The 23,694-nt window shown below is 48.8% G+C and overlaps 1 protein-coding gene and 1 pseudogene across 3 annotated transcripts in view; one reads left to right on the forward strand and one right to left on the reverse strand.

Annotated features, from left to right (window-relative positions):
- The window catches only part of NQO2 (N-ribosyldihydronicotinamide:quinone dehydrogenase 2), a 59,269-nt gene extending 47,337 nt beyond the window's left edge, over window positions 1-11,932 (forward strand). For 2 of the 3 annotated variants that reach the window (XM_077492110.1, XM_077492109.1), the window contains one exon: window positions 10,472-11,932. In XM_077492110.1, coding sequence (XP_077348236.1) covers window positions 10,472-10,645 — 174 coding nt within the window. In that variant the 3' untranslated portion in view covers window positions 10,646-11,932. The remainder of the gene's footprint in view (window positions 1-10,471) is intronic. The other variant, XR_013277597.1, reaches the window with a different exon arrangement.
- Window positions 2,980-4,213, reverse strand: LOC143997876 (uncharacterized; annotated as a pseudogene).
- Window positions 11,933-23,694: the final 11,762 nt, after the last annotated feature.

Below are 23,694 nucleotides of genomic sequence, written 5' to 3' on the forward strand. Positions count from 1 at the left end.
CCCCAGCTCCTTAATAAACTTGAAAGTGTCCAAGTAATACCAAGGAGTGTCCCAGTTGTAGGGGATGGAGCTGTCCCATTTGTCCCATCCAAGGGACCTCCAGAGAGGCAGGAGGAAAAAACGGGACATGGAGTTACCACCAGAGTCTACAGTTCTGTCCACCAAAGTTCTGCGGATGCAGTTACAGGCAAAGAAGACCCTCAGTAGAGTGGCGATGTCGGGCATGCCCTTACCGCCCTTGAGGGGTTCCTTGAACATAACCGCCTGCTTTACTCTGTCCATTTTGGAGCTCCAGATGAAGTGAAACACTGCCCTGGTGATGGCCTTGCAGGTGTTAACCCGGGGGGGGGGGGGGGGGCCAGGCCTGGGCAAGGTACTGCAACACAGGGAGAATCTCGCTGCAGAGTACCAGTGTTTTACCTTAGATGGTGAGTTCTCGGAGGCTCCAAAGTCCAAACTTCTATCGCATTTTTGTCAGTCTTTCTTCCCAGGACTTCAGGGCTGCGCCCTCTGCTCCAAACCAGACCCCAAGGATTTTGATGAAGTCTGCTTTGACGCTGAAGAGCATGGGTTCCGACTTCCCGCAGTTGACCTTTGCCCCTGAAGCTTGGCCGAAGTCCTCACATGTCTGGGCGAGTGTGTCGATGGAGCGCCGGTCGGCACAGAACACCGTCACATCATCCATGTAGAGCGAGCACTTGACCTCCCGTCTGTCCGGTCTTGGTGCGGTGATCCCTCTGATCTCTGGGTTCCGTCTGATGCTTTGGGCGAAGAGCTCTAAAAGCAGAGGTGAGAGAGGGCAGACAATACTGGAAAGGGGTCAGTTTTCCAACCGTTCACCAACACCACACTACAAATATCACTATACATAACATTTACATACGAACAAAACATCTCCCCAAGACCGAACCTGCGCAGAGTGCTGCACATAAACTCATGGGAGACACGGTCAAAGGCCTTCTCCTGGTCAAGACTGACCAGGGCCGCGTGCACACGGCGGCCATGAATGTACTGGACCATGTCCCGGACAAGCGCAAGGCTGTCCGCAATCCTGCGACCAGGAATGCCACAAGTCTGATCCGGGTGGATGATCTGTCCGATGACAGATTTCAGCCTGTTGGCCAGAACCTTGGCGAGGATTTTGTAGTCCACGTTCAGAAGAGAGATCGGACGCCAGTTTTTCAGGTCCGATCTCTTACCCTTGCGTTTATACAAAATCGTGATCATCCCCTCCCTCAGGGTCGGAGGCATTCTGCCCTCCACCACCATCTCCTCGTACAGCTCGAGCAGGTCCGGGCCCACGAGATCCCACAGCGTTACATAAAGTTCAACTGGGAGACCATCGCAGCCCGGGGTCCTGCCTTGCCTAAAGGATTTAGCGGCAGAGTGCAGCTCCTCCAACACCAAGGGGGCGTTGACGGCCGACGAACCTGCAGGATCAATTTGGTTAGAGATACCTGACAGGAACCTGTTGGCTGCCTGTGTGTCTGTTGTTTTCGGGGAGTAGAGGTTGGTGTAGTAGTCGCTGACCACAGCCTCCTTTCCCTTCTGGAGTGTTCCGGTCTCGTCACGCAGTTCAGACAAGGGTGTGTGTCCTGAGTGGAGTTTCCTGAAAAAGAAAGAGTTACACTTCTCACCCTTCTCAAGATTCTCCACCTTGGCACGGAAGACAATGTGCCTGGATTCTTCCTCAAAGTGCCCTTTCAGGCTCTTCTTGGTGTCCTCCAGGTCCTGCCTAACGTCCCAGCCACAGTGGTGAAGGTCCTGCAGGGACTGCAACTGACGTTGCAGTCTCCTGAGTTCCTTCTTCCTGGCACACACTTGCTGTCATCCCCTTGCCTGAAAGAAGCTGCGCACCTTGACCTTCACAAACTCCCACCAGTCACTTACCCTTCTGAAGAATCGCTTTTCCTCCGTTCAGGTGGCATAGGCCACCCGGAGTTCCCCCATTAGTTCCTCATTTTCCAGCAGGGTACTATTCAGCTTCCAATAGCCTGGTCCGCGGGCAAAGCCTTCGCCCAGGTCCCCCCGAAAGTGAATAGCCCTGTGGTCAGAGAAAAAGCAGGGGATCATGGAGAAATCGCGATGCTTGACTGCTTTTGAAGTGAGCACGAAGTCGATCCTGGAACGCACTGATCCATCGGGACGGCACCGTGAGTAGTTCACGGTACCTTTCCCTATGGATCCCACGGCGTCCTGCAGGGAAGCCTCCGAGATCATCTCCTTGAGCAGCCTGGATGTAGCATCAAGTTTTGTGTACATGCTGGAGCTGCGCCCATCCTCCTCTATCGGGCAGTTAAAATCACCGCCGATTACTACTGCCCTGGTGGTGACGAGTTGGGTCCGCAGGGTCTGGAAAAGTTCCAGCCGCTCATTCTTATCTGGGGGGGCGTACACGTTGATGAGCCTAATTGGCTCTCCCACCCACGAGCCGTCTATGACCAGAAGACGGCCACAGACTAGCTCATGGATGGAGTCAACCGCGAAGCGCCCACCCCTGACAAGAATGGCTACACCTGCAGACTTACAATCGCCACCCCCGGACCAGTAGGAGGGACCGAGGGTCCACTGGGAGGTCAGATGGGTGTACCTCCTCAGAGGAGGAAGTGCGCACTCCTGGAGCATGTAGACATCACTCTGCTGAGTGGCAAGAAATGTCAGTGCCGCTTGCCGTCTAGATGTATCCTTGATACTCCTCACATTAATGGAAAAGATTGAGATCTCTGCCATAATGAAAAAGGGTATGAGGTCTAGTCAGCAAGGGACCGAACTTACCTCCCCGGAGGGGGGTCTTCCATTGCCTCCTCTGCTTGTCCTGTTTTCTTCTCGGACAGACCGAGCTCCTCCAGGACAGCATCCATCATTGTCTGGCTGATGGTGACGTGGAGGTCGGAGGGGAGGTCAGGCTCAGGGACGGCCATGACCTCCACCTCCCCCCCACGTCCTCATCCTCCTCTCCCGCTGACTCGAGGTCCTCCACTATTGGCTCTGGTCCCTCGCTTTCGCGCTGGTCGTCATTGGGCCTTTTAGTGGAGGAAGCGGGTTCCTCTGCAGTTGGACTGCTAGGTTTCGGTTTCCGGCTTCCTGAGGGTCCACTAGTGGGGGTGGAAGGGAGGGCGGGGAAGTCCTCCAGGGAGGACAGGTCCGGGGTGGGTGGGGGGGGTTTCCTCCAGCACAGAGGTGGTGGGTGGGGGTGTGCTGGAGGCAGGGGTCTGGGCTGGGGCCTGGACAGGGGTGGGGGTAGGGGAGGGGGTGGGCCTACCAGTGGTCTTCTGTGGTTCTTTTTCCCCGTCCGGTGGCTTCTTCCTGGTGCTGGCAGATGGCTTGCCCTGGATCAGGGCTCCAGTGTAGGATCGGGACTGCTGGGGGCAGTGTTTGAACACGTGCTCAGCTGCTCCGCAGAGGTTGCAGGCTTTGGACCTTGGACAATCCTTGGTCTCATGGCCTGTGACCCTACAGAACCTGCAAGCAAGTTCTTTGCAATCCTTACCCATGTGTCCGGTGTGGCTACACCTGTTACAGGTGAAGGGTATCCGGGGGTAGTAAAGGATGCCTGCGGAGTTGCCCAGGGAGAAGCATGGCTGCAAGTGCTGGATATCCCCGAAGGGTCCTTCCTAAACTTGCAGAGTACTGACCACTTACCTATCCAGAAGCCGTTGGCATCGAGGATTCGGACTGGGTCCTTCACCACGGTGCAGAACCTCTGGAGGTAAGTGGCTATGTCCTTACCTGGGGTATGGGGGTTCCTCATGGCCACCGTCACCCACTTCTCGTCCCGTGTAATGGGGCAGTTCGCAGTGAACTTACGAAAGGGGGATTCAGGACCACTCGCCTTTACGATCTCCTAGTACCTTCTGCAGACCTGGAACGACACAAAGGTTATAAAAAATGTACCTTTTGTGAAGGCCTGGACTGAAAGCGTTTCCGCTTTGCTGAACCCCTGCTCCAGGATCATCTTCTTTCCGAAGATCTCCGGGGTCATGTCAGGGACTCTTCCGTCCACCTCCTTCAGCTGCAGCACGACCGTCTGCTTCATCCAAGGCTCCAGGGTAGGGAGCCCGTCTGCAGGGGAAGGCTTGGCTGGTCTCGGCTGGCTGGCGCTGGCCGGGATAGAGGTGGAGGTTGAGGCAGCAACATTCTCGGGGACCTCGGTGGAAGTGGCTGGAGCGGGGTTCTTCTTGCTTTTGCTGGTCTTCTTATCACTCTTCCCCATCTTCAAGGAGGAGGATGTCGCCTCAGCTGTTCCTTCAGCGGCTTCCTTCTTGTTTCCTCGAAGTCTTCGCTCTGAAGCCTTTACAAAGGCTCTTGCATCTACTGCCCGGAGGTAGTAATGCGGAGAGGGGGGGGGAGGAGGGAAGACCGCAATCTCGTTCCTTGTGGGGGCTAAGCCTCTAGCCCAATAGCAGCAAGTAGGTGAAGCTGAATTTAATCAACGATCCTACAAGGCCGAGCAGAGGGTACCCCACAAGGACCTAATGGCTTGGATAGATACAAGTGGTTCTCAACGTCCTAGCTGTGAAGCAGAGACACCCCTAAAGGCTATAGTCGATATTACACTTGATCTTAGCCAAAAGGTCGAGAAGCGATATAGAAGCGATTCACGTTATTGTACGTGATCTCGTGAGGCAGGCCGCGAGCTCCGTGAGTCCGACCACAGGTCACGCGGATTCGATGTCCATGGGGATACCCGCGATTGTCTCACAGAGAGGAAGAATGGGGAAATGCTGATGTAAACAAGCATCTCCCCATTCTGCCTAATGACACTGACACTGATCACCGCTCCCTGTAATCTATGCTTTTTTCTTTCTCTGTTTCTCATTTTACTACTCTTATACTGGAGAGGAAGTGTACTTCATGCAGGGGCGCTCGCTCTGAGGGTTCCAATTGAGATATTCTTAACGTTATGATTCGTTGATGGATCTTGGTACACCGGATATATGATGCCGCCTTGATTTACTCAAGGAGCTATGATTAATCATCGCTAGAGACTGTACAGTACCATTCTGTATGTAAACATTATATGCATTATCCCAGACGTTGTTTATTTTGTTATATTGTATATACCTCTTTTCCTTAATAAACATTGATTAAAAAAAAAAAAAAAATGGCTGCATATGATGGGCACAATGAGGCTGCAATTAATGTTTTTTTTTTTCAGAATTTTTCAGTTTGTTTGCGCCCCCAAAAATTTCGATCACCAGCCGCCAAAAGTGCCCACCAAATACAGTCACTGTGCCCAGTATATGCAGCCACTTGTGCCCAGTATATGCATCCACTTGTGCCCAGTATATGCAGCCACTGTGCCCAACGACCCCCCCCACTCGCGGGGCTCGCGGCTCTGGTAGCAACCCCAGCCCACCCGCGTGGCTCTGATAGACCCCTGGCACTTACCACGGTGCCAGGCAGCAGCTTTTCTCCTTCCACCAGAGTGGTGGAGACCTCCGCTCCAGCGTGTGTCTCCTCCACTCCTTTTCCTAAATGGCAGGCATCCAATAGGGTGGCCTGCCGCTCTGATGCCCTGCCTCCTGATTGGCGGGGTGAAAGGTTAGTGTGAAAATAACTAAAATGTATTTGCTATCCTCACACAATTGGGTGGGATCAGGGCGCACTCTCTGCGTCCCGAGACCACCCTATTTCGAAGAATATTAGAGCCTCTGGCTCTAATAAGGTGCTTCAAAATGTACCACCCCCTCCGGGCCACCACTGGTGCATAGATTATAGATTAGGTTCCACAGAGGCTGCCTATGTTGTCTGCTTCAAACTCTCCCCAACTTGCACCCAGACTCTGTAGGGGGGAACTCTGATGGGGACACTGATGGGTACCCTGATGTAAGAGGGGACTCTGATGGTGACTGTAATGTAAGAAGGGACTCTGATGGGGACCATGATGTAAAAAGGGACCCAGATGTAAGGGGGGACTCTAATGGGGACTCTGACATAAGGAGTTACTCTAAGGCCGCGTACACACGGGCGGATTGTATGGCCTACTTAGTCCCTCATACAATCCGACGGACAGTCCGTCCTACTTTCGAATGAACGGACTTGACCACACACGGATGCACAAACAGTCCGTCGAAAGCTTGCGCGATGACGTGTACAGCACGTACGACGGGACTAGAAATAGGAAGTCCAATACACAGCAATGCAACCTTTCGCCGTGTAAATCCTTTCTGAGCATGCGCCATTCTTAGTCCGTCGAACTAGCCTACTCACGAGCGGATTGTCCTCTGAAACCAAAGTATGACGGACAGTATTATGGAAATTCCGAAATACTTAGTACGCCAGACTGCACGCTGAAAAAGTCAGCTGAAGCCCACACACGAGCGGACTGTCCGCTGAAATGTGTTTCGACGGACTAAGTTGGCCATACAGTCCGCCCGTGTGTACACGGCTTAATAGGGACCTTGACATAGCAGGGGACATTAATAGTTACCCTGATGTAAGGGGGGACTCTGATGGGGACCTTGACGTAGCAGGGGACTCTAATGGTTACACTGATGTAAGTGGGGGGGGGGGGTTGGGGGGATTTCATGGGTATCCTAAAGTAAAGGGGACGCTGTTGGGGATTCTGATGTAAAGAGGACCCTGATAAAAGAGAATCTAATGTACACCCTGATGTAAGGAGGGCTCTGATGGGGATTTTTTTGGACTGCAAGCATCTGTAAAATATACAATATGTCCCTCATACTGAAAAGTGGTGGGGACCATAATGTAAAAAGGAAATCTGAAGGGGACCCTGATGTAAGGGAGGGCATCTGACGGGGACCCTGAATTATGGTTGGACTCTAATAGAGACCTTGATGTAGCAGTTGACTTTAATGGGTACCCTGATGTAAGGGGATACTCTGTTGGGGACACTGACATAAGGAGGGACTCTATTGGGGACCTTGACATAGCAGAGAATCTAATTTAGACCTTGATGGGGATTTTTTTCAGCCTGCCAGTTTCTGTAAAATATACAATATGGCCCTCATACTGAAAAGTTTGGAGACCCCTGGTCTAAAGCAGAGATGTGCAGCCAATACTGGGGTGAGTGCATGTATACAGGAAGTGGCTGAAAGTATTTTATGAAACAGTTAATCTCTTTATGATAGTGCTTTAGCAAACTATCACCCACTTACGGTTTTGATCTACATTAAAAGAGAAGTATGGGAGTTTTTTTTCTTCCCCTAATCATACTTACCTAGGTGGATACAGCATCGGTCCGATGCTGCATCTGTCCACTGCCGCCTCTGCACTGAGAACCGAGCGATCAAACACCGCCGATGGCTCGGTTCTTTCAGCTGCCCAAGCAGAGATCTACTGACTGTCAGCAGCTCTTCGCTCTGCCCCCCCATGCTCACTGGAGCGCTGAGCTGTGGAGGGAGGGGGAGCGGCTGTCTCAGGCTCTCAGCGGCTTGCTGGGATGCTGAGACAGGCATCAGTCCAGGCACCTGGCGGATCCAGACTTTATTGTCCTGATGACGCGGTGCCTGGACTGATTCCAGTGACGTCAGCAGAGAGTGGACTTCAGACCGCTCTCTGCTGAAAACAGGTCACAGGAGTGCAAAACAAATTGCAATCCTGTGACCCATAGGCAGGGCCGACCCAAGACATTGTGCTGCCTGTGCCCAAGAATGAAATTCTGCTCCTCCCAAAAAAATCACACCCACCAAAAGGGCCCCACATTCATTATTGTATATAATGAGAACTAAAATTACAATTATCAGAAAATCTGATTAAAAATGCCATAAATCTATTCCCTATTTTGTAGATGCTATAGCTTTTACGCAAAACCAATCAATATACGCTTATTGCGATTTTTTTTTTTTTTTACCAAAAATATGTAGCAGAATACATATTGGTATAAACTGATGGAGATTTTTTTTTATAGCCAATATCTATAGGAGGGGTTTCCATCATCCCTAAGTTTAATTTTATATAGTATGTCTTATTTTCAGTTTGATGTGTATTATATGTGAAGTTGCATATCAGAGACCGGTATTGTCGTAATGTTGAAGACTATTGAGTTTTCCATACATTAGAGCAGTGGTTCTCAACCTGGGGGTTGAATGATGATTTGCCAGGGTTCACCAAATCCTGGGCTGTTCCTGAAGCCCGCACCGCTCTCCCAGTCTTTTTGCAGCCACCCATTCAGTTCACAGCATGGCTGGGGGGAAGAGACTAGAGGTCCGCTGACTGGTGAGGAACGTAAAGTGGGAGGGGCTAGAGGAGACCCTATCTCCTGATTCCAGCATAGGTGTAACTGCTACGAGACACCACAAAGTCGGAGACACAGTGAGTAACACTGCCTGAGATCATAGTTGCCATTAAAAGTCTGCACTACATTTCTTAGATCAGCAGATGATCTTGATCAAGAGCACATAAGTTGGCTGATCAGAACTCCCCCCAGCACTGCCACTCATCCCACCCCCCAGCGCTGCCACTCATCCCACCACCACTGCCATTGATCCCACCCCCGCCAGCACTGCCACTGATCCCACCCTCCACCAACACTGCCAATCATCCCACCCCCCACCAACACTGCCACTCATCCCACCCCCCACCAACACTGCCACTCATCCCAACTCCCTGCCAAGGAGTAAGAGAAGGAATAAAAATAAAGAATGCATGGAAGAGAGAGGAAAAGAGGGGAAGGAACAAAGAAAAAGAGAGAGAGAAAAATAAGAAAAATAACAAGAAAAAACGGCCAGAGAGAGGGATGGGGGAAAAAAAACAGGGAATTACGATAGAAAGAAATAAAAGACAAAGAAAGGAGAACAAAGAGAGTGGTACATCCTAAAATGTACCATAAGCGGTTTTAATACTGTACGAGTGGAAGGGACTCAGGGGGCGCTAAATGTCCGCTGGTTAGGGGTGCAAATTACTTGTCTTGCCATGGGTGCTGATAACCCACGCTATGAAAATTATTTTTCTGTTATGGGTCCCAACAACTTGGGAAATGTTCTCAAGGGGTAACAGCATTGGAATGGTTGAAAAACACTGCATTAGAGGATTCCATCATTATTGTTAAGTTATTGATCAGTAAGTTAGCACTGCACTTTTTTTTTTTTTTCGTGTGGGAACACATAACGGTGCTTAGCTGCAGGCCCTTTACTGACACTTTTTATTTTACCTCCAGTAATTTATTGTAAATAGTAGTGTGATGATTACCTATTGTACGAAAGATTGGCGTGTAAAATGAATAAACATCAACAGATTTCAGTTGTACCCCAACAGGCCGCCCCCCCATGGACTATGTGCCTGGCTGCTGAGATCATCACCCTATCCCTGCAGCACTGACAGACAGAAATGATTGGCACTAATAGGTAGCAATGATTGGCACTGATGGGCCCTGATTGACAGCACTAATGGCACTGATAGGCAGCACTAATCTGTATTGATTGGCAGCACTGATTGGCACTGATAGGCAGCACTGATTGTCAGAATTTAGTGGTACTGATTGGCAGCACTGATGGGCACTAACTGGCAGCACTGATGGGCACTGGCAGGTGGCACTGATTGGAAACATTGGTTGGCACTGATATTAGGCAACACTGACATGTGGCACTGATTGGAAACACTGATTAGCACTGACAGGTGGCACTGATTGGAAGCACTGATTGGCACTGACAGGTGGCATCGATTGGAAACACTGATTGGCACTGACAGATATTGACACTTAGTGAAACTGTGTGTGACACTGTCATGTATGTAATGTAACTGCATGCAGAGAGAGGCCAGCTGTCAAAATTCAGCGTTGATGTCGGGGGTGAGTGGGACCCAGCAGCTATCAAATACCAGTCAATGATTGGGCTGCTTAAGAAAGGGGGTGGGGCCACATACACAGAGCCAGCCCAGACCCCATCCCAATGACTGGTGTTTGATAGCTGCTGGGTCCCGCCCCCGACATCAACGTTCAATTTTGACAGCTTTTCTCCCTCTCCCTCTCCCATTCCCTCTCTCCATTCAGTTACATTACATGTCAGTTTCGCACACTCAGCGGCTTTGGCAAGCATCAATATTGGCTCAGTGTGAAACTGTCTCACAGGCAACGAGGACTAAACACTCATTTGATGCAGATTTCACAGCAGTCCTACAGGCAGATCTCATGGGTGACTGTACAGTACAACTTGTCACTGCTGGCTCCCACCCCTCTTAAAATGCCGCCTGGGACCATGGGCCCACTGGGTCCCATTATAGGGCCTGCACAGCCCATAGGAGAAGCCCGGCCAAACAAGCTAAGGCTGGACTTCTCCCTTAAAAAAAAAAAAAAAACTGCAGCATTTTCTTGTAGTTCCTGTATTCTATGACACAACAGTCTTCTAAAGTTACTGATAGATCCATTTTAAAGTGAGGAAAGATTTGTGTATCTTTTAAATTGTGATGAATTATATTCTATTGTGCTTCAAATCCTATCAATTGTTTTCTATAAAAATTATTTGCTGTAAGAAATCTATATTGATAAAATCTGTTTTTGTTCATTTCTCAGCATGGCATCATGCACTTCTGTGGATTTCAAGTTCTTGCCCCTCAGATATCTTATGCACCAGAATATGTGACAGAAGCAAAAAGGAAAGAAATGCTAATGAACTGGGCTCAAAGACTGGAGAACATCTGGGAGGAATCTCCTATAGACTGTACCCCACCTTGGTATTTCTGTTAGATTAAAGATCTTCTCTGAGATGGAAGAATATCTGCTATGTAAAAAATTTGCTTATTTTTCTAAACCAACAACTGCTCACATCATTGCAGCTATTGACAAATTCTTGTTGCTCATGTTATAAAAGTATACAGAATAGTACATGCAATGTATACCTAAGTTTTAGCTGAAGAAACAAAGGCTGGTCCATTTTGTTCTGGTATCAGCCTGTTTAAATGTTAAACATGGCAGAATATAATTTTTGTAGTACAAGTAAAACTATAATAACAACAATAATAATAATAATAATAATGAGAGGTTAGGTGATATTAAAGCTTTGAATTTTTTACATGTAGCACTAACCCCCGAAGGAGCTGCTGGTTTGATTGGGCTTACCTTTACCTTCTTCTCCTTGATTTATGTCTAGGGGTTTCCCATGGTAGATGGCCCAGTAACTTTAGAGACTGATGACAGATCCGCAGGGATTTTTATTTTCAAAAACGTAGTTAACGAACAGTCTCTTAAAATAGGATCAGAGGGTTAGGAAGAAAGTTCAGGTACTCTTAGTGTCAAAGTCAATAATGAAGAACTCTCTTACTTTGACTAAATCCAGAGAATAGCCGTTCACTCAGGTTGGATAGTCCTACTCTCACAAGGCCTAGCAGCCAACAAGGTGCTTAAATCAGGAACAAGTCTCTGCCACAGACGTTGTTGTAGAACATGCAGGAATAAGTCTCTGCCACAGACGTTGTTGTATAACATGTAGGAAACTAGGACTTGTAGAACACTCGTGTAATACCTGGATCTTTGGCGATACTCATGAGATTTGATTCACTTAGGTCCCTCAGCCTCACCAGGCTCTTGCTAAGAAGCCAACCCATACGTGGCCTTCTTCTGAAGAGTCCTCCCCTGGATAGCTATGAAGTTGCTGGGCCTTTCCACAACCGGAGACGACACCGGACCACCTCAGAATCCTTCCTTTAGTTTCCTTGCCTCGGGCTAGCCAGCCCTGAGACATAAAGTCGGGTGGATCCACACCCCAGGCCATAACCTTCCTGGGGGCTGGTCAGGAGGACCAGGACCATTGAGTCAGAACATACTTTCTGGAACGGAACCCCGAACCACGTGACATCCGCATCTTAAGTACCCTCTCCCAAAAAGCTCAGCAAGAGTGACACTCCCCCTTCCTGCCCAGGCCATTTTTCAGCTTTCAGTGCTGTCACACTTTGAAATGACAATTGTGCGGTCATGCTACACTGTAACCATGTGAAATGTTTACCGAAAATGTTATAAATAGTTTCTGTCAGTAAATTTTGTGAATACGTAATTTTTCTCCTTCACTGATGTGTGCTGATGAGGCGGCACTGATGGGTACTGATAGGCTGCACTTATGGGCACTGATGAGGTGGCACTTATGGGCACTGATGAGGTGGCAGTTATGGGCACTGATCAGACAGCACTTATGGGCACTGATGAGGCAGCACTTATAAGCACTGATTAGGTGGCACTGATGAGGAGGCACTAATATTCTGCACATATGGGCACTGATAGGTGGTACTGAGCACTGATAGGTGGCACTGATGGGCCCTGATAGCCAGCACTGGTGGGCACTGATAGGCGCCATTGATGGGCGGCACTGATGGGCATTAATGCGTGCCACTGATGGGCATTGATGGTCATCACTGATGGGCGGCACTGATTTCTGGCTGCGGTGGGCACTGATTGTTGGCATTGGTGGGCATTGAATGCTGGCACTGGTTGCTGGCACTGGTTAGCATGGGTTGCTGGCACAGGTGGCGCTCTAATGTAATCAGGGCACTGATCATCAGTGCCCTGATTACATCTCTCACTGTCCCCTGCGAGGAAATGCTGCTGATCAGCTCTTCTCGCCACACACTGTCAGTGTGAGAGACGATTAACGGCACTTCCTTGTTTACATGTGACCGGGTGTGATTGGACACCCGAGATCAGGGTTGTGCCATGTCCTAGGAACACGGTGCAATTGCCGCGCTGAGGCGGCCATTCGAGTGCACCATCATATGACGACCACCCAGAACGAGAGCTGCACCATCCCACTGTCATTTGACGGTGGGCGGGCAGCAAGTGGTTAAAGAAGGTTAATTATGGCAATTTTTACACAGTTGCATTGGTCCAGCTTGGAACAGTGTGAGTATGTATGTGTCATACCTGTGGGCTCCCCATGGAAGCTGGAAATCACTGAAGTAGACCTACTACTGTAGTAATGCCTAGTACAGTGATTTCCAGCTTCCACAGGGATCCCACAGATATGGCACATATTTTATCATTTATCTTACACTGCTCCAAGCTGGGCCAATGTACCTATGTAAAAAGTACCATACCTAAACTTCAGTTTTAAACTTTAAACTGGGAAAAGACTAAAGTATTTGTTAAATGGGGACAGAGGCTGTGGCAATCTAGTTATGACACATTACAAGATTGGTTCCATGAAAGTATCCAGTATACACACTTTGCTAATTAACTGATATGGAGTACAATATCATTATTGATGTGTTATAGTGAATATGGAGGGCTCATGGGCATTTTTAAAGGCAAAAATAAAGGCTGCTCTCTATGCATTGGAAACATTATAGATGCAAGGTGAAATATGGTATAAATGTGTTTCCTGACAGACTCCATGGCAGCAACGTGTGGGTTAAGTCCCGCCTCCACTACCCTATAGGACACTACTCCCATAAATCTTTGCTCCCTGCCCATGGCCGTGTTCTTTTTTTGTCCTCCTCCGTAGGACCAGACGTATGGTCTTTCTACCTGAAGATTGCTCCCACACGGTTCCGTCGTTGGTTTGGCCGAAAGCGACTGTGGATGAAGTTGTCGCATATCTCCGTTAAGCCCTAGCTACTAGCGGGGTATGGAGTGGGCAGTTGGATATAAGCGCTGGAGGAAAGCCAGGAGCCTAGCCACTGGCGGGCAGGCTGCGCATTTGGTCGGATAGCCCAGCTAAATAGCAGGTGACCTATTGTGCCCTAAGAAGTCCGGTATGTATTGTGCTTACCTTCGGCCTGGAGACGTTCGTGTGGGAGCGGTAAGATTGTTCCTCTTTTTTCATGGCAGCAGTTTGTGTTTGTTCTTTGCCTTCTTCCCTTCTTTCTGTTCGTTTTTTCCTGTGTATAGGTATATGGGTTTAGACATTGCGGTCGGATTAGCCTGCGTTCCAGCCGTCGCTCACTTCCTGGTTTTCGTTAATACGTTCGTTCTGCGCATGCGCGAGTACGACTCAGGATCGAGGCTTGGTTCGCGCATGCGCGATAGCGGCAAAATGACGCTATTCGCGCATGCGCGGTAGCGGCGCACGGGACGCGGTGATGACGTCATTAAGGCGCCTTATTTAAACATGGGATATAGCCTACAAGCCTTGGGAATGCTTGCAGGTTATTTCGTGACTTCCCCTTGTCCAGGTTCTCTGCTGTGGAGGTAGGTGGCTTTCTGGGAAGATGGGGGTGGGCATGTGTGTGTGTTTATAGCATCCTCAGCCTTACTTATATGTCTTTGCAGCAGTTATGGAGACCCTTAGAGATACGGATTCACCTCCGCCTGTATGTGGCCAGCCCTCTCATAATAGGTACTGTCTGGGGGGGAAGTAAGGGGGGGGGGAGGGGTCCGGTATTAGTCAGTCTGTTATCTTTCCTTATCTGTTTGTCTCCTCTATCTCTGTCTTAGCCCATCTAGATCAGAACAGCAACGCAGCTCAACGCACAGAGGAAGCGATTCTTCTAAATCTTACCACCGGCACTCATATTCCAAGTCTAAGCATCACGGCTCACCCCCTAGATCTGGGCGCCGTAGCGAGGATCGATCTCGCTCCTCCAGGGCTCATTCCAGCCACTCAGTTATCAACTCTTGCTGGGGATGCAGATCACAAGTTCCCATTGGAAAATCCCTGTGTGACCTCTGCTTTTCCAAAGCCTCTAGTGAGAGAGGGGGTACGGACCAGCAACTAAGATCCCTTGTGGAAAAAGTGGTGAAGGAGTCCCTCAAGGGGATCGGGGCCAATCAGACCCCTGTGCCTCAATCAGAGTCACCTCAGTCTCCAGTCAGGGAGTCGCATGCTCAAGAGCTCTGGGAATCCTCTTTAACCAGCCATCATTCAGCTGCTGCTTCAGACAGTGAATCTGAGGAAGATAGTCCCTGTGTGGGTTTTGATTTTGCTTTACTTTCCCCCTTGGTGAAGGCCATCAGAGAGGCTTTGAACTGGGAAGATGAGGTGGCTAATCCTTCCAAGCAAAGGAAGTATTTTAAGCAACTTAAAAGGGAGCGTCTTAACTTCCCATTTCTGTCTGAACTTGGTGAGGTCATCACGGATGAATGGAGTAAAGTGGAGAAAAAGAATAGTATGCTCTCAAAAGTCCTAAGGTTATATCCCTTTAAGGAGGATGAGGTCAAGCATCTGGAATCGGCTCCTCTTGTGGATGCAGCGGTGATGAGACTAGTAAAACATGTGACCCTTCCTTTGGAGGATACAGTTTCATTTAAGGATGCTTTAGATAGACGGATTGATTCCGATTTAAAGAGAGTCTACCTCACTGCCGGTATGGCGTGCAAGCCAGCATTGGCTTTAGCGGCAATGTCCAAAGCTATGGAAGTCTGGACGGACGGTGTGGATGATACCCTCAGAAACATTTCGGAGGAAGTCGCTAAAAGTTCTCCTATTCAGGAGTTACGGCTTGCTTCGGCTTTTCTGGGGGAGGCTTCGATTGACATCATCCGCCTAGTGTCCCGGGTTATGCTTTCGGCTGTAACCGCAAAGCGGGCCCTATGGCTCCGTCCCTGGCTGGCTGATCCAGCTTCAAAACAGGTGTGGTGCCGTATCCCTTTCGAAGGTTCTTCCCTTTTTGGGAATAAATTGGATAGCGCCATATCCCGGGCCACTGGTGGTAAATCGGGGTTTCTCCCTCAGGACAGACGTCTAAAAAGCCAGAAGAGATTTTTTCCTAAAAAACAGTATCAGGAGCAAGCCAGGGAGGCCCGTAGCTATAGACCGGGTCGGGAATATTCTAGATCATGGAAATCAAGGCAGTCATCCTTCAAGAAATCTGCCAAGAGCAGTGCGACAGGAGAGAGGGAACCAACCAAATCTTTTTGAGATTGGGCCCGCTCAGATAGGCCAGGTGGGGGCTCGTCTTCTACATTTTCGGCATGTCTGGGCGGCCTCAATCAAGGACTTCTGGACCGTCAGAACGGTCTCTTCAGGCCATTCTTGGACCTTCAGCAGGTCCCCAAGACTAAAGTTTGTTCCCACCTCCCTTCCAGCCTCAGAAGAAAAAAGGCAGATCTTGTTGGCCTACGTGAAATCTTTATTGGCTCAAGGCGCTGCCGTACCCGTGCCAGATGATCAACGAGGGAGAGGAATTTATTCTCCTCTTTTTATGGTCCAAAAGAAAAACGGTTCTTGGAGACCAGTCATAGACCTTACACATCTGAATCATTTTATCAGAAAGGAAAGGTTCAAGATGGAAACCTTGTCGACAATACAACAGTCAGTCCAGTCAGGCGACTGGATGATTTCAATAGATCTAAAGGACGCGTACTTTCATGTCCCTGTGGCAGAAGATTTTCAGCAGTTTCTGCGATTTTCAGTAGGAAAACTACATCTCCAGTTCGTTTGTCTCCCGTTCGGACTTTCAACATCCCCCCGAGTGTTTTCAAAAGTGTTGTTGGCCGTAGTGGCTCTATTGAGAACCAAAGGAATTCGTCTTCACCACTATTTAGACGATCTTCTCCTGCTAGCCCAGGACAGAGACCGTCTGTTAGTGCACAAGGAGCAGGTTATCTCCACTCTTCAAGAATTCGGTTGGATCCTGAATCTAGAAAAGAGTCAGTTAATTCCTTCCCAGTCTCTGGTATTCCTAGGCGCACTCTTCAACACAGTGAGGGGTACCATCTCATTACCCGAGGAGAAAGTAGTGGTAATTCGGGACAGAATCCGTCCGGGCCCTCTCAGCCTCCCATCTTCCGGCTCTTCAGTGCTTGAGAATTATTGGCACCATGGTGGCAACGATTCCGATGGTGAAGTGGGCCCAATGGAAGATGAGACCGTTTCAAAAAGGTTTTCTTCACCAATGGCTAGGCGACAAGACTCAACCTATCCGGATCACATCTTCAATGAGAATCTCTCTGCCCTGGTGGCTTCAGAAGGTGAACCTATTCAATTGTCATTCCATTCTCCCCATCTCGTGGATAACAATAACTTTGGATGCCAGCAACAGGGGCTGGGGCGCCCACTGTTTGTCGGAAGTAGCACAAGGCACCTGGGACTTCCCTTCCAGGGGGACGGTGTCGAATATTCTAGAATTGAGGGCAGCCTTTCAGGCACTCCTGGCCTTTCGTCATCTGGTCTCAGGAACCTCGGTCCTACTCAGACTAGACAACACAACAGCAGTGGCATATATAAGGAGACAAGGAGGTACTCGGAGTCTCTCCCTTCTTCGGGAGGTAGAGCCAATCATGTCTTGGGCTCAGAAGAACCTGGTCAACATTACAGCAACTTATGTTCCAGGAACACAGAATGTCCAGGCGGACTTTCTGTCTCGAGTCAGTCTGGACAACAACGAATGGTCCCTTCACGTAGAAGTTTTCAGGTGGATTCTAACATTGTGGTTCGTCCCAGAGGTCGACCTATTTGCCTCCCCTTGCAACAAGAAACTGGCAAGATACTATTCCAGGTTTCGGGATCCTCAGGCCTACGGAGTGGATGCTCTGACGGACCGATGGTGGTTCAACAAAGCCTACGCTTTTCCTCCAACTCCTATTATTCTACAGTTCCTGCGGAGACTCAAATCAGAAGCAGTAGAGGTGATAGCTGTAATACCTTATTGGCCCAACAGGCCATGGTTTCCGCTTCTAATGCTCCTCAGTGTCAGGGATCCGATTCCCTTACCTCTCAGATCCGATCTTCTGTCCCAGGGCTCGAAGCTCCATCCCTGCCCGGCCCATCTATGTCTGAGGGTCTGGTTTTTGAGAGGGGAAGGTTAGAGGCTCTGGGTTGTCCAAAGGAGGCCATCCCTACTCTCATGAGTGCTAGAAGGAAAAGTACCAACCAGGTGTATGAGAGGATTTGGTCTAGATTCACAAATCACTTATCTTCCAGGTCTTGCTCCAATGGTAATTTGACGGTTCAGGATGTTCTGAGTTTCTTACAGTCCGGACTAGACATTCCCCTATCTGTCAGCGCTCTTCGTGTGCAAGTCTCGGCAATTTCAGCCTTTTCCGGAGTATCTTGGGCTAAACATCCTTTGGTTCAGCAATTTTTTAAAGGAGCAATTAGACTTAGACCACAGAGGAAACCCAGATTCCCCAAGTGGGATTTACCCTTAGTTCTCGACTTCTTCTCTCAACTGGACAGATCACTTTCAGTCAAAGAATTGTCCCTAATGACATCTTTTTTGGTAGCCATATCCTCAGCGAAGAGAGTCTCTGAGATTCAGTCTTTAGGATCAAAGGAACCTTTCCTCACATTCTTCCCTGACAGAGTGGTCCTAGTGCCAATGCTGGGTTCAAACCCAAAGGTTACCTCGGTCTTCCACGAAAATCAGGACATTACTCTTCCTACCTTTAATTCTGCTGGGAGTCAGGATCTTCATCCTCTCGACATGGGAATTATTCTGAAACGGTACCTGGAGGCGACAGCTTCTTTCCGGCAATCGGATTACCTTTTTGTTCTTTTTCATGGCAAAAACAAAGGCCTTAGGGCTTCGGTCAGATCCATCTCCACGTGGGTGGTTCAGGCGATCCAGTGGGCTTATAAAGAGAAGGGCTTGGCTCCTCCTGAGGCGGTTACGGCACATTCCACGAGAAGTCTCTCTACTTCTTGGGCAGCTTCACGTCATGTGGCTCCTGAGGTTATCTGCAAGGCTGCCTCTTGGTCGTCCATTCATACATTTATGGCTCACTATTGTGTCGAACCTGCCAGTTTATCTTCTGTTGATTTTGGTTTAAAGGTGCTGTCAGTGGACAGTGTTAAATAAATCTTGGTTCAGCATTTTTGCCCACCCGAGTGTGTTTGGCGAGTTATTTCCCACACGTTGCTGCCATGGAGTCTGTCAGGAAAACGGAAAATTCCTTTCAAAATACTTACCGTAATTTTCCTTTCCTGATGGACTCCATGGCAGCAGGAGTTCCCTCCCAAAATGGCTGGAGTAGGCTAGTTATCGAACACGGCCATGGGCAGGGAGCAAAGATTTATGGGAGTAGTGTCTTATAGGGTAGTGGAGGCGGGACTTAACCCACACGTTGCTGCCATGGAGTCCATCAGGAAAGGAAAATTACGGTAAGTATTTTGATAGGAATTTTCCGTTTTTGTTCCATTAAAAAAAAAACGAATCACTAAGAGAATGAGGAGGCTGGCCTCCCAAAAGAAGGTTCCTAAGAATAAGGCAAAGATAAACCAGAGATGTCAGAGCTGCAATGCGTAACCCTTTTTATGAAGATATAAAAAGATAAATACAATTCTGAAATACTGGATGAGTTCAGACATTTATAGCTCTGTATATAATTATAGGCAAACACCATCAGTCAAGAAAAAAACTTGAAATAAATGGATTTGCTTTTCCACAAATATTTGAGGGTTATTTGTCTTTTTTGTTCTTGGTAATCATTTTAGCTCATTTTAGCTCTTTCAATAAGTCCAATTCACAAAGCTATTTTTCTCTCTGTTTTTTTTTTTTTTTTATACTGCACCTTATAAACTTCTTAGGGTGATATTAAAGGAAGATTTTTTTTTTTAAATAACTAACATACTTACCTGCTCTGTGCAATGGTTTTGCACAGAGCAGCCCCGATCCTTCTTTTTTCGGGTCCCCCACCGGTGCTTCCGTGAAACACATTTGTTGGGCATGCCCATGTGTTAGATGCTGCAGCCATCTAGGTTGAGTATAAGGCCTCATGCACACGAGACGCAGATGAAACCTCTGTTAAAAAAAGCTGAAACGCGCGTTTAGAAACGCGCGTTTTGCCGCGTTTGCATGCCGCGTTTAGACGCGTTTAGACGCGTTTGCGTTTAAACGCGTTTATAAAGATAACATCATGTAGACCCTCCCCAAGCTCTCAAAGCATTTTTTTTAACTATTTCTGCTATTTTGATCAGAGTGAGCAGCAGCAGCATAGAGAGCAGTTGTACACTTGCATTTGCCGTGTCACTTGCCACGGCACCTGCCACAAGTTGTGGATTGTCCACTTGCCACGTCACTTGCCACAAGTTGGGGATTGTCCACTTGCCACATCACCTGCCACGTCACCTGCCACAAATTGTGGATTGTCCACTTGCCACGTCACTTGCCACATCACCTGCCACGTCACTTGCCACGAGATGTGGATTGTCCACTTTCCACGTCACCAGCCACATCACCTGCCACAAGTTGTGGATTGTCCACTTGCCACGTGACTTGCCACATCACCTGCCATGTCACTTGCCACATCACCTGCCACAAGTTGTGGATTGTCTACTTGCCGCGTCACTTGCCACATCACCTGCCACGTCACTTGCCACGTCACCTGCCACAAGTTGTGGATTGTTCACTTGCCACGTCACCTGCCACGTCACCTGCCACAAGTTGTGTATTGTCCACTTGCCACGTCACTTGCCACAAGCTGTGGATTGTCCACTTGCCACATCACTTGCCACGTCACCTGCCACGTCACCTGCCACAAGTTTTGGATTGTCCACTTGCCACGTCACTTGCCACGTCAGCTGCCACGTCACTTGCCACGAGATGTGGATTGTCCACTTTCCACGTCATCTGCCATGCCACCTGCCACAAGCTGTGGATTGTCCACTTGCCACGTCACCAGCCACATCACCTGCCACAAGTTGTGGATTGTCCACTTGCCACGTGACTTGCCACATCACCTGCCACGTCACTTGCCACATCACCTGCCACAAGTTGTGGATTGTCCACTTGCCACACCACTTTCCACGTCACCTGCCACGTCACCTGCCACAAGATGTGGATTGTCCACTTGCCACGTCACCAGCCACATCACCTGCCACAAGTTGTGGATTGTCCACTTGCCACGTCCCTTGCCACGTCCCCTGCCACGTCACCTGCCACAAGTGGATTGTCCATTTGCCACATCACTTGCCACATCACCTGCCACAAGTTGTGGATTGTCCACTTGCCACGTCACCTGACACAAGTTGTGGATTGTTCACTTGCCACGTCACCTGCCACGTCACCTGCCACAAGTTGTGGATTGTCCACTTGCCACATCACTTGCCACAAGCTGTGGATTGTCCACTTGCCACATCACTTGCCACGTCACCTGCCACGTCACTTGCCACGTCACCTGCCACAAGTTTTGGATTGTCCATTTGCCACGTCACTTGCCACGTCAGCTGCCACGTCACTTGCCACGAGATGTGGATTGTCCACTTTCCACGTCATCTGCCATGCCACCTGCCACAAGCTGTGGATTGTCCACTTGCCACGTCACCAGCCACATCACCTGCCACAAGTTGTGGATTGTCCACTTGCCACGTGACTTGCCACATCACCTGCCACGTGACTTGCCACATCACCTGCCACAAGTTGTGGATTGTCCACTTGCCACACCACTTTCCACGTCACCTGCCACGTCACTTGCCACATCACCTGCCACGTCACCTGCCACAAGTTGTGGATTGTACACTTGCCACGTCACTTGCCACAAGATGTGGATTGTCCATTTTCCACGTCACCTGCCATGCCATCTGCCACAAGTTGTGGATTGTCCACTTACCACGTCACCAGCAACATCACCTGCCACAAGTTGTGGATTGTCCACTTGCCACACCACTTTCCACGTCACCTGCCACGTCACATGCCACAAGATGTGGATTGTCCACTTGCCACGTCACCAGCCACATCACCTGCCACAAGTTGTGGATTGTCCACTTGCCACGTCCCTTGCCACGTCCCCTGCCACGTCACCTGCCACAAGTGGATTGTCCATTTGCCACATCACTTGCCACATCACCTGCCACAAGTTGTGGATTGTCCACTTGCCACGTCACCTGACACAAGTTGTGGATTGTCCACTCGCCACGTCACTTGCCACATCCCCTGCCACAAGTGGATTGTCCACTTGCCACATCACTTGCCCCATCACCTGCCATAAGTTGTGGATTGTCCACTTGCCACGTCACCTGACACAAGTTGTGGATTGTCCACTCGCCACGTCACTTGCCACATCACCTGCCACAAGTGGATTGTCCACTTGCCACGTCACTTGCCACGTCCCCTGCCACAAGTGGATTGTCCACTTGCCACGTCACTTGCCACGTCACCTGCCACAAGTTATGGATTGTCCACTTGCCACGTCACATGCCAGTCACCTGCCACAAGTTGTTGATTTTCCACTTGCCACGTCACCTGCCAAGTCACTTGCCGCGTCACCTGCCAGGTCACTTGCCACGTCACCTGCCACAAGTTGTGGGTTGTCCACTTTCCACGTCACTTGCCACTTCACCTGCCAGGTCACTTGCCACAAGTTGTGGATTGTCCACTTGCCACATCACTTGCCACCTGCCATGTCACTTGCCACAAGTTGTGGATTGTCCACTTGCCACGTCACTTGCCACAAGTTGTGGATTGTCCACTTGCAATTGCAATTATTTAAAATATTTTTCTAATGGTTTTTCATCATTTGCAATCATTTTTGAGATTTTTAATGTAAAAAAAAAGGTCACCTTTAAAAACGCATATAAACGCAAACGCGGCTAAACGCGGGTGCCGCGTTTAGCCGCGTTTTGCGTCTGAAACGCAGAAATTTTTGTTTCTGAACGCATTTTTTTGCTTCTGGAAAAACTAGATTAAACGCAACTGCATATAAACGGAAAAAAGCGAGACTGTGTGCATGGACACATAGGATAACATTGAATGAGTTCAGGTGCAGTTGAAAAAACTGTCCAACTGCATCTGAACGCGCGTTTAACTGCGTCTCGTGTGCATGAGGCCTAAGGGTTTGTTTGTTTTTTCAGATCCCACACTTCTCTTTTAAAATAACCACTTGACCTCCATAGGATTTACCCTCTTTTCCTTACCAGGCAGTTTTTTGAGATACGGCACTGTGTTATTTTAACTGATAATTGCACGCTGTACCCAAATAAAAATTGCTTTTGTTTTCCCCACAAATAGCACTTTCTTTTGGTGGTATTTGATAAACACTGTGGTTTTAATTTTTTTGCACTATAAACAAAAAATACCAAAATAGTTGAAAACAATTTTTTTTACTTTCTGCTAGAAAACATATCCAATAAAAAATTTAAAAATTTAAATTTCTTCATAAATTTAGGCCAATATGGCCCCTTTCACATGGGTGGCTGTTCTGCCGCTGTTAAAAGCGCTCACTTGCAGCTGTACATTGCGATTAGTTGCCTTTACATACGGCTGCGTTGGAACATTCTTGCCATTTCTGATGTGCCTCCTGTTTTTCATTCCTTGTTGCCCCTGCTATCTGCAGGAGAAATAGTACACTGCAATTACCTGCAGTTATGTGCAGATAGCTGCAATAAATTGTTCCTGGACACAGTCAAATTTATTTTTTCTATCTGGACCAAACCCCATGTAACGAAACCGTTGCTAACTGCAGTGTGTGAATGGGGCAATAGGAAAGCATTGTGTGAGTTTAGCTGCGGTAGATAACTTGATCTATCTGCTTCTGCTGTGAGTAATTACAGCAAAGGTGGTCCACTGGCGGTGCGCCCCCTAGGCAGAAGTGCAGAGTCACGTGTGTGTGTGTATATGTATGTATATATAATGTGATTCTGAAACATTATTCTGATTCAGAACAGCCATAGCAGTATCACAAAAAAGAAAAAGATAAAAATAACACTGTGGCTCTACCATTATTAACCACTTAAGGACCGCCTCATGCCGATGTACGTCGGCAGAATGGCAGGGCTGGGCACAAGCACGTCCCTGTACATTGCTTTTAAAGTGCCCAGCCGTGGGTCGGGCACTGAGCTTCGTGACCGTGGCCACGGGACCAGCGGACCCGATCGCTGCTGGTGTCCCGCGATCGGGTCACAGAGCTGAAGAACGAGGAGAGGTCTGTAAACA

The sequence above is a fragment of the Lithobates pipiens genome, unplaced genomic scaffold (genome assembly GCF_037356315.1).
Source record: "Lithobates pipiens isolate NorthernLeopardFrog02 unplaced genomic scaffold, aLitPip1_a1.2 Scaffold_19, whole genome shotgun sequence".
In the NCBI taxonomy this organism is placed as follows: Eukaryota; Metazoa; Chordata; class Amphibia; order Anura; family Ranidae; genus Lithobates; species Lithobates pipiens.